A 14,059-nucleotide genomic window follows, 5' to 3' on the forward strand; every position below is an offset into this window, starting at 1 on the left:
TGGTAGGACTTTTTCCTGTCTAAACATGCATAGGATGGTAGGACTTTTTACTGTCTAAACATGCATAGGATGGTAGGACTTTTTCTGTCTAAACATGCATAGGATGGTAGTGTTAGAGCAGTGCGACAGTGGAATCAGTTACCTAGGGAGGTTGGGGGCTCTCCCACACTAGAGGCATTCAAGAGGCAGCTGGACAACCACCTGTCAGGGATGCTTTAGGGTGAATTCCTGCATTGAGCAGGGGGTTGGACTCGATGGCCTTGTAGGCCCCTTCCAACTCTGCTATTCTATGATTCTTTGTTAACTTTCTTCAGCAGTAGGACTTTTTCCTGTCTAAACATGCATAGGATGGTAGGACTTTTTCCTGTCTAAACATGCATAGGATGGTAGGACTTTTTCCTGTCTAAACATGCATAGGATGGTAGGACTTTTTCCTGTCTAAACATGCATACAATTGTGCCCTTAAGTCTTACATCCTTAAGAGCCATTTTGGAGCGGTGTGGGAAAATGTACTAAGTCCTTGAGCTATATAGATGTCAGTCTTGACCACAGAGGCTGGTCAAGAATCAGGGTAGAGTTGGGATATTTTGTTTAATATTCATAAACACCCTTTAAGTGTGCTTGTGTATGTCACCCACACATGCAGCTATAATGTAGTCATATGTGTGATTGAGGGACAACCCTACTAGTATTCTTAGGTATTTTGTCCTGAGTCATTTATTATTTATATATATATATATATTATACTGTAGCACGTTAAAGGCTGACACATGTATTCTAGCAGGTGCTTTAATGGACTTAAGGCCACCTTAAGTCCATTAAGTCCATTTGTATCAATGCCAGGAGAGAGAGAAAGCCTAACATGAATATTCATGAGGTCGTGGCTAAGGCCAGGCCAGGCCGGCCGCCATTTTGCATAGCAACGGTCTCCAACCGCCGCCCAGGCCGCGGCTCCTGAGCGACGCGTCGGCGGGGCCAACGGGCGCCGGGGGGCGGGCCGCGGGCGGGCCAATGGGGTGCGCGCGGAGCGTTCTAGAAGCGGGCGGCGCCGTGACGTCAGGCGGCGCGTGCGGGTGCGCGCGCAGACGCCGCTCCCACTGGGCCGCTCAGTCCGTTCCTTTCCTCCGGCCGAGATGGCGGTGAAGGCGCTCAACCCCAAGGCCGAGGTGGCGCGGGCCCAGGCGGCCCTGGCCGTCAACATCAGCGCGGCGCGAGGCCTGCAGGACGTGCTCAGGACCAATCTCGGCCCCAAAGGAACCATGAAGATGTGAGGCGAGGGGGGGGGGAGCGAGCGGGGGGGGGGGCTGCGGGCCGGGAGGAGGCGGGGCCACGGGGAGCCACGCCCACCCACATGGCGCTCGAGGGTGGAAATGGCGGCGCCGGGACATGCGCAGAGGCCAGGGGGCCCCCACCCACCGACCCCTAGTGCGCATAGCCCCCCAACCGGGCATCCTTCACATGGGGTGGACTACAACTCCCAGCATGCAGGCTGGGGGATGTTGGGAGATGTAGTCCAGCCCGTCTGGAGGGCCACGAATCCAAGTATGGTGGCTGGGGGATGCTGGGAGATGTAGTCCAGCCCGTCTGGAAAACCACAATTCCAAGTATGGTGGCTGGGGGATGCTGGGAGATGTAGTCCAGCCCGTCTGGAGGACCGCAATTCCAAGTATGGTGGTTGGGGGATGATGGGAGTTGTAGCCCAGCTCATCTGGAGAACTACAATTTGCCTAGTGCACTACAACTCCCAGCATGCTGGATGGGGGATGATGATTGTCCAGCCCATCTGGAGAGCTGCAATTTAGAGAACTACAACTCCTAGCATGCTGGATGGGTGATGATAGGAGTTGTAGTTCAGTCCATCTGGAGAACTGCAATTTTTCTAGAGGACTATAACTCCAGCAGGCTAGCTAAGGGATGCTAAAAGTTGTAATCCAGCCCATTTGGGGGGGGGGGTGTACAACTTTCCTGGAGGACTACAACTCCCAGCAGGCTGTGTAGGGGTTTGCAGGGAGTTGTCAGAGCTGCACTATACACAGTGAGTGGGATTATTGAAGCCTGTCCGTTGAGGAGGTTTGCTGTGTTGTTCGGGTGGAGAAACAAGTGTTGCAGGAAGCTCTGTTCTTCCTTGTAGCTGGTGGTGGGCTGGGTGAAGGGTTCAAAAGTGCCATCATTTCTTTGTGCAGAGGGAGGTCCCCAGCAGCGACTCACTGTGCTGTTGGTGCATTCAACGGTGGCAGTCCCTTGGCATGTATCTGCCAAGGGAAGGTGGGACCAGGGGCTGATGGCTCTGCTTTCTGTCCCCTGCAGGCTTGTGTCCGGCGCTGGGGATATCAAGCTTACTAAAGATGGCAACGTCTTGCTTCACGAAATGGTGAGTCTGTGCCTCCTGTGGAGTCCGCCTAAAATGTAAGAGGCACGTAATCTGGGGGTTTCTTAGGGTGACTAGGCAGTATTTATTATTTATTAAAACATTTGTATCCCGTTCTATTATCACTGGGATCTCAGGGCAGCGTACAGATAAAATCAGAACAATATAAACACAAATAATTTACACAGCTTAAAAATGAATTAAATTGTTAAATTAAAACTGGTAGAATTATTTAAAAAGCAGTAAAACAATTAAAACCAATTAAAACGATGTGTAACCATGGAGAATTTAGCCCCTGATGGCTTTGATAAAGAGCCGTGTTTTAACTTGGCGCCGGAATGAACCCAGTGTCGGGCCTCCAAGGGGAGGGTATTCCACAAGCGGGGTACCAACACAGAGAAAGCCCAAGCAGTAGGAATTGTGTTGAATGTGTATCACCTGTCGGAGGTGTGCAACTTGTGAGGCTACAAACAACACCAAACAGGTACTATGTCTAGTTCTGGGGCAGGCAGCCTAGTGCCTGCCAGACATTTTTTACTACAGCTCCCATCTGCCCCAGCTAGCACGGCCAAGGGTCGGGGGCTATGTGAGTTGTAGTCCAAAACATCCGCAGCCCTGAGAAATTATTTTTGGATCTTGCGCCCCTTGTGCCCCCCAGCAAATCCAGCACCCAACAGCGTCCTTGATAGCCAAAGTGGCAACGGCACAGGATGACATCACAGGTGACGGGACCACTTCCAATGTACTCATCATCGGTGAGCTACTCAAGCAGGCGGATCTGTACATTTCAGAGGTAGGTGTAAGGCCGTGTTTTCTAAAATAAGCTACCGTAGTTCTTCAATTCTAAGACACACTATTTTCCCCATATAAACATCTCTAAAAACGGGGTGCGTCTTAGAATCGCAGAGTTTTATTTTCCTGTTGGTGGTACTGAAATGAGCGTGCGTCTTACAATCGATGGCGTCTTACAATCGAAGAAATACAGTAAGTGTGAGCTTCCAGGCAGGGCCATTCAAAACAAGACTCTTTGCCACAGTGGTGCCCCTACAAGGCTTCAGATAAAGGTGTCGTCGTTGATGCACGTGGAATTCTCATTGCAGTCTCTGAAACCAGAACTTACATTTCAGCAATGATGTATCTTCTTCTTCTTGCACCTTCGCTGTGGAATTGGGCTTTCGTTTCTTCAGAGTGTATGTTTCTTTTTCGGTGTGTGTGGTGTAATCTGCTGTTGGGCCGTGGCTTCATAAAAGCAGATTGAGCCTTTGAAACTGTGTTGCACAGTGAACACCCAAGTGAGCCCTGTAGTTCCCTTGGCATAACTCTGTGCTAGAATAACCTGTGCTTTACCCTCTGCATTGGAAGGAACGTCTTTCCTTTTACATGTATTCAAAAGGACAGGACACGTTTGTCTTCGTGTGTGCAAGCTCAAGTCAGTGCCCTCTTTCTGTAATGGAGGTAATAGATGCCTCTCCAGAGCCAAAGTTTTTTAAGAGCCTTCTTTTTCTCTCAGAAAGATAGTGCAGCACCGAAAACAACGAGAGGAGTGTGTGTGTGTGTGTGTGTTTAGGTGTGTGTACTCATTCATTCATAACTCATTTGGTACCAGGGTTTGCACCCTCGAATCGTTACAGAAGGGTTTGAAGCTGCGAAGGAGAAAGCCCTTCAGGTCCTGGAGCAAGTCAAAGTAACCAAGGAAATGGACAGAGAGACGCTCCTGGACGTTGCCAGAACCTCTCTCCGCACTAAAGTCCACGCTGAGCTGGCTGATATTTTGACAGAGGTGCGTGGCTTCTTGTTTCCCTAACGTGCAACTCTCGCGCTCGAATTGGGAGGGGCACAGCAGGCGGGGGACAACGGGGAAAGACGGGCTGGATCTTGGAACGGGTGTTTGATAGAGCTGTTTACTTTCTCTTTCAAGGCAGTGGTTGACTCCATTCTAGCCATCAGGAAACCCGGAGAACCAATAGATCTCTACATGGTGGAAATAATGGAGATGAAGCACAAATCCGAAACTGACACAACGTACGTGCGACACACAGTTCAGGGCTTCCGTTCTTAAATCTTCTTTCATTGGCGGGTGGCTGTGGGCTCCTGCTGGCTTGGAATTCTGGGAGTTGCAGCTCAGCACATCTGGAGGGCGCCAGGTTAGGGAATGCCGCTCTAGCGGTCTTTGTTAGATGTACTGAACTGCTGGAGGAATGAAATTCCGTCTTGGGTATGTGTGAAATACTTGTAGTGTAGAGGCATGGACGAATTCTGCGTTGGCTTTGACAATGGCTGATGGAGTCAGACACCATGCAAGAATAACGTCTCTGTCTCGGATCTTCCTCATGGCCTGCTCTGCCTAAGGCGGCACGGCCCCATCTGAAAGGGATACACAGCTAAGTTGTTTGCCTTGCATTGGGGATTTGGAAGGGGGCGTTTGGCAGCATGTTGGGATAAATGAACGGAACCGGAAGCATAAGCGTGAAGGGTTACCTGCGACTGCTTCTTAACAGGCTGATCAGAGGGCTGGTTTTGGATCATGGCGCTCGTCACCCTGACATGAAGAAGAGGGTTGAAGATGCTTACATCCTTACCTGCAATGTATCGCTAGAGTATGAAAAAACGTACGTGTACAATGGGTCTTGCAGCACTAATTGAGAGCTGAAAAGTTCCATCTTCAGCATTTTTGTTTGATTTGTGTGGTGTTCTGTCAGAGGCTGCAGGCTCCATCCAAATGCCTGCCTGACCACTCTCACAAGCTGGGCCACGATCCCTCCTGCCTCTCTACCTGTACCTTCTCCCCTATCAACCTGCCCGGTCGCAGAGCCCATCCGAGGACATGGTCCTGGTGTTTCCACATAGACCTGTCATCCGATTGAAGTCCACCAGCGGAAGAGCCTTCAGTGTGGTGGCCCCTCCGATGGGATTCCCGGCCTCTGGACGTCAGGCAGGCACCAATTTTGTATTCCTTCCGGCGCCTCCTGAAAACGTTCTAAGAAGCCTTTCCTTAATGACCAGCCGTGGTTTATTTTGCACTTCGTTTCTTTAAAAAATGTACTTCTGATGTGTTTTTATCCACTGCTCCACAATTCTGAATGGGGAGTGGTATATAAATATTGTAAATAAGTAAAATATAGCTTGAACCCCTACAGCTGACGTGATCCATTTTCTGCTTTCAGAGAGGTGAACTCCGGGTTCTTTTACAAGAGCGCAGAAGAAAGAGAGAAACTAGTCAAAGCCGAAAGGAAGTTCATTGAAGAACGAGTAAATAAAATTGTTGACTTGAAAAAGTCGGTTGTTGGGGATTCAAATAAAGGTTTCATTGTGGTCAATCAAAAGGTGAGACTCGGAGTTGATTTGGGACGTTTGCCTAATAAATAATAAATAGGCCTTTCTCTACTGTTTCAAGATCAAGATTCATTCTTGATCTGTTTGACCTCACTAAATATGACAAAATCAGGCTTATTAATCTGCTCAGCTTTTACTCATCTTCTCTATTTTCAGGGGATTGATCCTTTCTCCCTGGATGCGCTTGCAAAAGAGGGGATAGTCGCTTTGCGCAGAGCAAAACGGAGGAACATGGAGAGGTCAGTTTCTGAAATGTCTGCAGTTCAGAAATATTCCAGTCTTCTGGTTCTTGAAACCCCTTTTATCACTTGGCCGGGGGTGGGGGGGGAGACCTGCTTGGGCCACTATAGAACTTCCTTCCGAATAAACACGGTTTAGGATCATGATGTGCATCTCCAGGAGCCAGCTACGTTTAACCAAGCTGATTTGTATATATTTTAAAAAGGTACCTGCACCTAACTCCATTTCTTCAAAATTATTTATTCATTTATTTATTTTATTTATTGCACTTATATACTGCTCCCATAGCCAGGGCTCTCTGGGCGGTTTACAGACATTCTAAAATTGAGATAAAAACAAGTATACAAAATTTAAAATTCTAAAACACAGAACAGACACACATAAAGCATTAAAAACCGTTAAAAAAATCCTAAACATGTGGGTGATTAAGATGTGCCGCCATATGCCTGGGCAAAGAGGAAAGTCTTAACCTGGCGCCGGAAAGATAGCAGCATTGGTGCCAGGCGAGCTTCGTCAGGGAGATCATTCCACAGTCTGGGGGCCACCACCAAAAAGGCCCTGTCCCTCGTTGCCACACTCCGAGCCTCTCTCAGAGTAGGCACCCGGAGGAGGACCTTAGATGCTGAACGTAGTGACTGGGTATATTCACGTCGGGAGGGGCGTTCCATCAGGTATTGTGGTCCCAAGCCGTGTAAGGCTTTATAGGTCAAAACCAGCACCTTGAATTGGGCTCGGAGACATACAGGCAGCCAGTGTAAGCGGACCAGAGCAGGTGTTATATGGTCAAACCTTCTGGTTCTCAAAATCAATCTGGCCGCTGCATTTTGCACGATCTGCAGCTTCCGGACCGTCTTCAAAGGCAGCCCTACGTGGAGGGCATTGCAGTAATCTAACTTGGAGGTTACCAGAGCATGGACAACTGAAGCCAGGTTATCCCTGTCTAGATAGGGGCATAGCTGGGCCACCAACCAGAGTTTGTAGAAGGCACTCCGTGCCACTGAGGTCACCTGAGCCTCAAGCGACAATGATGGATCTAAAAGAACCAATGTATGCTCTTTATTGAATGTGTCCTATAACGAGTATTAATGTCAGTTTTTAAGATGAGGCTGATTAACGTACGGTAGTTCCGTCACATTCAACAGTGCGGCTTCGAGTTGTCCTGAAACGCAGATTTTTTTTCTCCCCCCACCCCTACAGGTTGACCCTTGCTTGTGGAGGCATCGCGATGAATTCTGTGGAAGACCTGTCCGCTGACTGCCTGGGGCACGCAGGCCTCGTCTATGAGTACACACTGGTGCGTGTGACCAACGGATTTGCCATTCTCGCTGCCGTTTGGCTTCTGTGGCGAGTGGTATCTATGGGGCTTTGCTGTTGGGCTTCCTCCAGCTTAGATTTTGCTAATGGTGTTGGAATCGATTTAAAAAATAGCAGCTTGGGTGGCAGAGGGATTGTTACGTAGATTCTCCTCTTGGAATCTCTGTGTTGCTCAGTGAATTGGGAGAGTGTATTCTGGCTCCAGCACGAGGGAAAAAGCATCTAGCCAATGGCCCTGTTCAGTAGGCCCCTTAAACCACAGCGGTTAAGGCTTTTCTTGTTAACAAAAAATCCTGAACTGCCATCATTTCAGGTGTCTTCTGAACAGAGCCCACGTGTCATTATTGTGCTGCCTTTGCGTTAGCGTGATAAACCCTTGGCATTTTTATTTATTAATTCGCTGAAGGCGCAGTCCTGTGCACCTTTAAACAGAAAAAGGTCGTACAACTCCCATCATTCCCCAGCCGGCTGGAGAATGCTGGGAGTTCTACGACTTTTTTTCTGTCTAATCGTAGGATTGTACCGCTAAAATATTTGTTGTCTTCCTTTAAGGGAAAAAAAAAACTCTCAGGGTGGCTTTCAAGAGGAAAAAAGAATGATTTAAAAGAATAACACATTGTTAAAAATGAAGCTAACAGACTTCCAATAAATTACAGCTAAAAATTCCTCAGCCTCCTTCGGTCACCTCCTTGCTTGTCCTGTTTGCGTAGGGCGAAGAGAAGTTCACTTTCATCGAGAAGTGCAGCAACCCGCGTTCTGTGACCCTGCTCATCAAGGGACCGAATAAGCACACGCTGACGCAAATCAAGGACGCGCTCAGAGACGGCCTCCGTGCCGTCAAAAACGCCATTGAGGATGGTGAGTGCGGCCTTGAAGCCCTGCTGCGTGACTTTTCGGTAGTCCCAGTACAGCCAGGGGCACAGCAGAATAAAAGGGAAGGTTTTACCTTGAGTTTTACTACGAGTTGTTTCCCCCGCCCCCCCCCCCCTGAAGTATATAAGGTAGACGAAGCAATACTAACATCATCTTAAACCTAGCAGCCACGGCTCGGGAGTGCCTTTTACCATGTTTGGTTGGTTCGCCAACTACGGCCTCTCCTAGACAGGGATAGCTTGAGGTATTGGTAACCTCAAGGCTGGATTACTGCAACGCGCTCTATGTGGGGCTGCCCTTGAAGCTGCTCCGGAAGCTGGAGCTAGTGCAGAATGCTGCAGCTCGGCTGTTGTCCGGAGCTGCCCCTTTCCAGCATGTAACTCCTCTGCTAAGGGAACTGCACTGGCTGCCTATTCGCTACCAGGCCAGGTTTAAGGTTCTTGGACTAGTGTACAAAGCCCTAAACAACTTCGGACCAGGATACCTGAGAGAGCGCCTTCTCCCTTACCAACCTGCCCGGTCACTGAGGTCATCCGAGGGCCTGCTCCTGGTGGTTCCACCTAGATCCATCCTCCGATTGGAATCCACCAGGGGAAGAGCCTTCAGCGTGGTGGCCCCCCCTCCTGTGGAACTCCCTGACTCTGGAGGTCAGGCAGGCGCCAACCTTGTACTCCTTTCGGTGCCTCCTGAAAACATCTTTATTCCAAGAAGCCTTTCTCTAACATGCAGCCTTGGATTACTGTTATTGCTTCTTTTAAATTTTGTCTCAACTGTTTATACTCTGTTTTTATTTTCATTTTACCTTGTATACCACTCCGAAATTTTTCAATGGGGAGCGGTATATAAATATTCTAAATAAATAATAATAATAAATATTAAACCTTGAGAAATGCCGTTTATATTTGACTCGAAGTGGGTCTTGACCACGTTTGAGGGGTAATAAGTCCTGCCGTTTTCCCTTGTGTGTCCGATGTGGATCTGATCACCTGTGTTTGTTGCATCTTGCAGGCTGTGTGGTCCCGGGGGCCGGAGCCCTAGAAGTGGCCATAGCTGATGCCCTGGTGAAGCATAAGCCCAGCATAAAAGGAAGGGCCCAGCTGGGCGTGCAGGCTTTCGCCGATGCTCTGTTGATCATTCCTAAGGTAGGCGACGTCTGATAAATGTATTTGGTTTTGTCCTCCGGGGGCTCAAGAGGGCGTCATCGGGACGATAACGCAAAAGTCCTCCGGCTGCAGAGTGTATTCGATGAAGGAGAGTTGCAGCTGGAAGGGCAAATAAAACAGGAGCCGGGACAGCCAAGATGGGCGTCTGTGTCCGCCAAGACATTTCCTGCGTTAGGAGACCATAGGGAGAAATTCAAGTTAAAGGAAGCCAGATTCCGGCTGGACATCAAGAAAAACTTCCTGACTATTAGAGCAGTGCGACGGTGGAATCAGTTACCTAGGGAGGTTGTGGGCTCTCCCACACTAGAGGCCTTCAAGAGGCAGCTGGACAACCATCTGTCAGGGATGCTTTAGGGTGGATTCCTGCATTGAGCAGGGGGTTGGACTCGATGGCCTTGTAGGCCCCTTCCAACTCTGCTATTCTATGATTCTAAGTTGTTGTTGTTTTCTGTGTGTGCTCTGATTCTCCCAGGTCCTTGCTCAGAACTCTGGCTTTGATTGTCAAGAAACGCTCGTGAAAGTTCAGGCTGAATACGCGGAGTCTGGACAGCTCGTTGGCGTTGACCTAAACTCCGGTAAGAGTATGACAGAAGTGCGTTACGATCGGTTGCCAGGATGACGTGGAGGGGCAGGAGGGTCTTTGTGGGAAGCCCCTCTGACTTTGAACGTGGCAAAAATAGCGATGGGTTTGGTTTGAGTTAAAACTTAACATCTTTCAGATATATGGATATTCTTAGTATTTTTTTTTATTTTTTTTTATTTCCAGAATTTTTATCCTGCACCTCAGCCAAAAAGGCTCCCGGTGCAGCTTACAATAAATAAATCAGTAAAGAAGACAGTCCCTGCCTTCAGGCTTACATTCTAAAAAGCAAAAACATCTCCCAATGCAGGACAGTATGTAACCAAGACCAAAGGCTAAACAGCAGTCTGGATCCAGTCAATCTATATTTCACTTCTCTTAAGTGGGTTTAGTATAGCTGCAAGTACAGAGTAGTTTTTTTTAAAAAAAATAGAACAAACTTACCCACCCCCAACCGAATAAACATGCAGAGGAGACTTTCGGAATTACAACCCTGTTCAGTTGGCATGCTTGTCTCTGTCGAACTGTGAAACTGATGTGAGGTGCTCCAGTCTTGGTTGATGTGAACCAGTAATAGCAGCAACTCTGAGGAGAACTTTGCTTCTTCTTCTTTTTTTGATCGCCACATCGTACCTGCGCCACCTCCGTGATCGGCATAGGTTGCCCTTGAGTAAATTTAAACTTTTCCTTCGAAAAGCGGAGGACGCTGGCAGACTTGCTCGCAATGACCTGTATCATTGCGTAGAATTTTAAACTTCTGTATTTTATTTTGAGCGATAAGCGGGGCTTCATCTTCTCGTTGGAAATCCTGTCTTGACCCGTATCAGTCAAGAGCAGGCCTCAACTTTCCCCCCACATTCTGCCATGTTCTGTGTCCGGGCATGATCTTGATAAAGGCTATCAATGCTTCCTGATCCATGTAGACTGATGGTATATAAATAAATAAATAATAATAATGGCTGCTAAGGCGCTGGTGGTGCTATGCTCATTTCTTGCTCGTGAGCTTGTTAGATCAATGTTCTTTTCACCCAAGGACGAAATCCAAACAGCCCTTAAGCACGACTCCACCATTCCAGCGACAGAGGGTTCAAAAGCGCTTTATTGATTAGTAATCAAGGCCTGGCCTCTTCAAAGGGAGCAATCAGACAAAAGACATAGGGAATACGATACAGTATTTGAGCTTTCAAGGGGCAGGGCCCAGTAGCAGCATTAACCAATCAGAACATAACACTGGGGCATAGCTAATTATGCTAAACAGTTCTGTAAACAATACCTTTGGCCTGACAGTAAGTTGTCTACTTGTTTGTAGACAAATTAGCCAATTCTTTTGGTAACATCAGGGCTTCTAACAAGCTTACCAAAGATACTTGGTTGGCCAGTCTTGGAACAGAATGCGGGACTAGACGGGCCCAATCCAGTACGGCTCTAGGGTTTTGTCTGCAAAGTATACCATTGGGAATAGGGTGGAACGCTTCTCCGCTTGGCTGCACTTTCCATTTTGCTTCCCATTCTGAACTCGAACCCGTTCACACAAAGTAAAACTAGTCCCGGGACGTATGCTATGGTACCGTGATCAAATTTGGCTATCTGTCGCCAGCGAATTGTTTGAAGAGCCTGGACTGAATGCACCGTTGTCACAGCCTTTAAACGATAACTTCTCTTGGTTTTCCAGGTGAACCGATGGCAGCAGCTGCAGCTGGAGTTTGGGATAACTACAGTGTTAAAAAACAACTGCTTCATTCAAGGTAACAATTTATAATTACCGTATTTCTTCGATTCTAAGACGCACTCCCCCCCCCCCCCAAAATATAAACATCTCTAAAAACGGGGTGCATCTTAGAATCGCAGGTGCGTTGATTATTTCTTGGAGTCAAAAGCTTTTTCTGTTGGTGGTATCGAAATTAGTGTGCGTCTTACAATCGACGTGGTCTTAGAATCGAAGAAATATAGTAATAGGAATCCACCATTAAGAATTGGCCAGCTAGGCACAGTGCAGAGAGTTATTCTTCCGTCTAGACAAGGCATACAGGATTGTGCTTTAGCTGGCTTAAATTGCAATGATAGGCAGACATCCTAGACCGCGACGTCTAATTGAAATTGAATAGCTCTTTTGTGTAAACATAACTAGGATCACTCATAGACTTTGACGTCTAGGCTGTGGGTCTTGGCTGTCACGGTTTTCTGTGGGGTGGCCCAGAAGACATCTAACATGCCGGCTGGGGTTTATGGGAGTTGCAATCCAACCCATCTGGAGGGCTCCAGGTGCTTTAGGACGGCGGGGAGTTTTTTTGTCGCTGTTATTAAACCATTGGAAGCCAGAAATCCTTCCTGATCGCCTTCCACCCACCCCCTGGTCTAAAGGGTGCAGAAATACGTTGGGGACCGTGTATACTTCTGTGTTTTAAGATGTTTGTCCTTCCGGGTCAACGCAGTCTCTCTTCCCCTGTTCTCCTTCAGCACTGTCATCGCTAGCAACATTCTCCTAGTTGATGAAATCATGCGTGCTGGAATGTCGTCTCTCAAAGGCTGAGCTGAAAAGCAGTCCTGAGTGGGGGAGCATCTCGACCTGCAGCCTCTGAAATCCAGCCCAAGGCACCCCCCTTCCCTCCCTCCCCCCCCCCCACTTCCCCCAGCGTCTCGCTGCAATTTCAGAATGACAGGAGGAGTCACCGTTGCGCCTTCAGGAATTTGGCCTCTCGCAGATGGAAATCTTTAGTTTCTACTGAATCGGTTACTATTTATTTTTTACACGCACTGAATTAATACATCTTGAGGCTGCTGTCTTTCTACCCAATAAACAGTTCTGCTCTCTGCTTGGGCTCTAGCATGGTCAGTCCCTAACTACCATTTGGACTTTGTTTTCTATTCCTCTGTGTGTCCCTACCTCTCTACACTGTTGGTCAGAGAAGAGAAGACTGCAGCCAGAGAAAGAGGCAAAAATCCCCCCCCCCCCCAAATGCTGTCATTAATTTTGCACGGCTCAAACGTTACTGCAGGGAAGTTCGATGGTAGAGGTCAGTGCTTCCAGTATCAGAGGCAGTATACACACCGGTTGCTGGGGAACATGGGTGGGAGGGTGCTGTTGTCCCATGTCCTGCTCGTGGGTCCCTGTTCAACAGCTCGATGGCCGCTGGGAACAGAGTGCAGCATCAGGGCTCTCCTGTTCTTAAAGGCTCTGCAGAGAAACCAGGTCTTCTGTGAGTCACCCATCGGTCTCAGTCTTTCAATTACCTGCTTTGCGTGGCCTACCTAAGGGAGAGGCTTCCCTACCGTCACTCCCCTCGGGGACACTGCTCCAAGGGAAGCGTTGGTAGACGCCAGCGCTTATCTTTCGCCCCTCTGGCTACTGCTGTTCTTTTTTCTGTTTCTAAATAGGGCTGTGCACGGACCCCCCCCCCCCCGGATCTGTTCTGGATCCCAATCTGCAACTTTAGGATTGGGTCCACTCCGCCCCGCGTTGATTCGCCTATGGTCCAGTCCGATCCGCCGCGGGGCTCTGGATCGGAGCGCCGTGTTTCCCCCACCCATAGATTTACATTGAAAAGGCCCCACTTACCTGTCTCCGTCGCAGTCCGGCGGTGGCTTCAACTGAGGCCGAGGCCTCAAACAGGAAGACCCGGCTGCAGCCTGGTCTTCCTGTTTGAGGCCTCAGTTGAAGCTGCCGCTGGACTGCAACAGAGGCGGGTAAGCCCCCCTCCTGCCACACTTAGCTTTTTTTTGGAACGAAGGATCCGCTTCGTTTCGATCTGCCGCTCCCCTGATCTGTCTCCGCCTTTGTCGGAGGAAGATCAGGCTGCTCCGCTATCAGTTCTGAGAACCGAAGCGGAGCACAGCCCTATTTCTAAACAGCCAGTAGCTTTTAAGGCGGGTGTAATCGCTTCACCAGACCATGCGAAGTAGGCTAGAAGCAGAATGCTGATGCATGGCCAGACATCTCTGCAACACCTCGCACCCTATCAGAGGGAGCGTATGCCATCACGTACACAGACGCAACGGGCCACACGGGACAACCTTGTGTACAGGCAGACCGATAATCCACTCTGCTCTGAGACAGAAAAGAAATCTCACTGCTTGATCTTTTAAATGGCGATGGGAACGGTTGTCGTTGCATGCAGCCTGTACTCCAGAGCTGCGGCGTCTGAAGCCTGTGCCAACTGAAAATTCCTTCCAGCGCCTCGGGATTAGCAA

General features: G+C 48.8%; 1 protein-coding gene and 2 non-coding genes across 3 annotated transcripts; all 3 read left to right on the forward strand.

The window, feature by feature from the left end:
* Positions 1-1,107: 1,107 nt before the first annotated feature.
* On the forward strand, positions 1,108-12,684 carry LOC134412488 (T-complex protein 1 subunit zeta). The gene is made up of 14 exons (XM_063146381.1): positions 1,108-1,267; positions 2,308-2,371; positions 3,027-3,161; positions 3,975-4,148; positions 4,287-4,390; positions 4,867-4,977; positions 5,533-5,692; positions 5,858-5,940; positions 7,139-7,235; positions 7,966-8,113; positions 9,137-9,270; positions 9,764-9,866; positions 11,544-11,616; positions 12,329-12,684. Exons 1-14 carry the CDS (start codon positions 1,134-1,136, stop codon positions 12,399-12,401), a joined length of 1,593 nt encoding a protein of 530 aa, XP_063002451.1. The 5' UTR covers positions 1,108-1,133; the 3' UTR covers positions 12,402-12,684.
* LOC134412841 (small nucleolar RNA SNORA22) lies at positions 3,642-3,773 on the forward strand. Its single transcript, XR_010026440.1, has one exon. It is a non-coding gene; the product is annotated as a small nucleolar RNA SNORA22 (small nucleolar RNA).
* LOC134412840 (small nucleolar RNA SNORA15) lies at positions 4,612-4,749 on the forward strand. The gene has a single exon (XR_010026439.1). It is a non-coding gene; the product is annotated as a small nucleolar RNA SNORA15 (small nucleolar RNA).
* Positions 12,685-14,059: the final 1,375 nt, after the last annotated feature.

The sequence above is a fragment of the Elgaria multicarinata genome, chromosome 22 (genome assembly GCF_023053635.1).
Source record: "Elgaria multicarinata webbii isolate HBS135686 ecotype San Diego chromosome 22, rElgMul1.1.pri, whole genome shotgun sequence".
Taxonomy (NCBI): domain Eukaryota; kingdom Metazoa; phylum Chordata; class Lepidosauria; order Squamata; family Anguidae; genus Elgaria; species Elgaria multicarinata.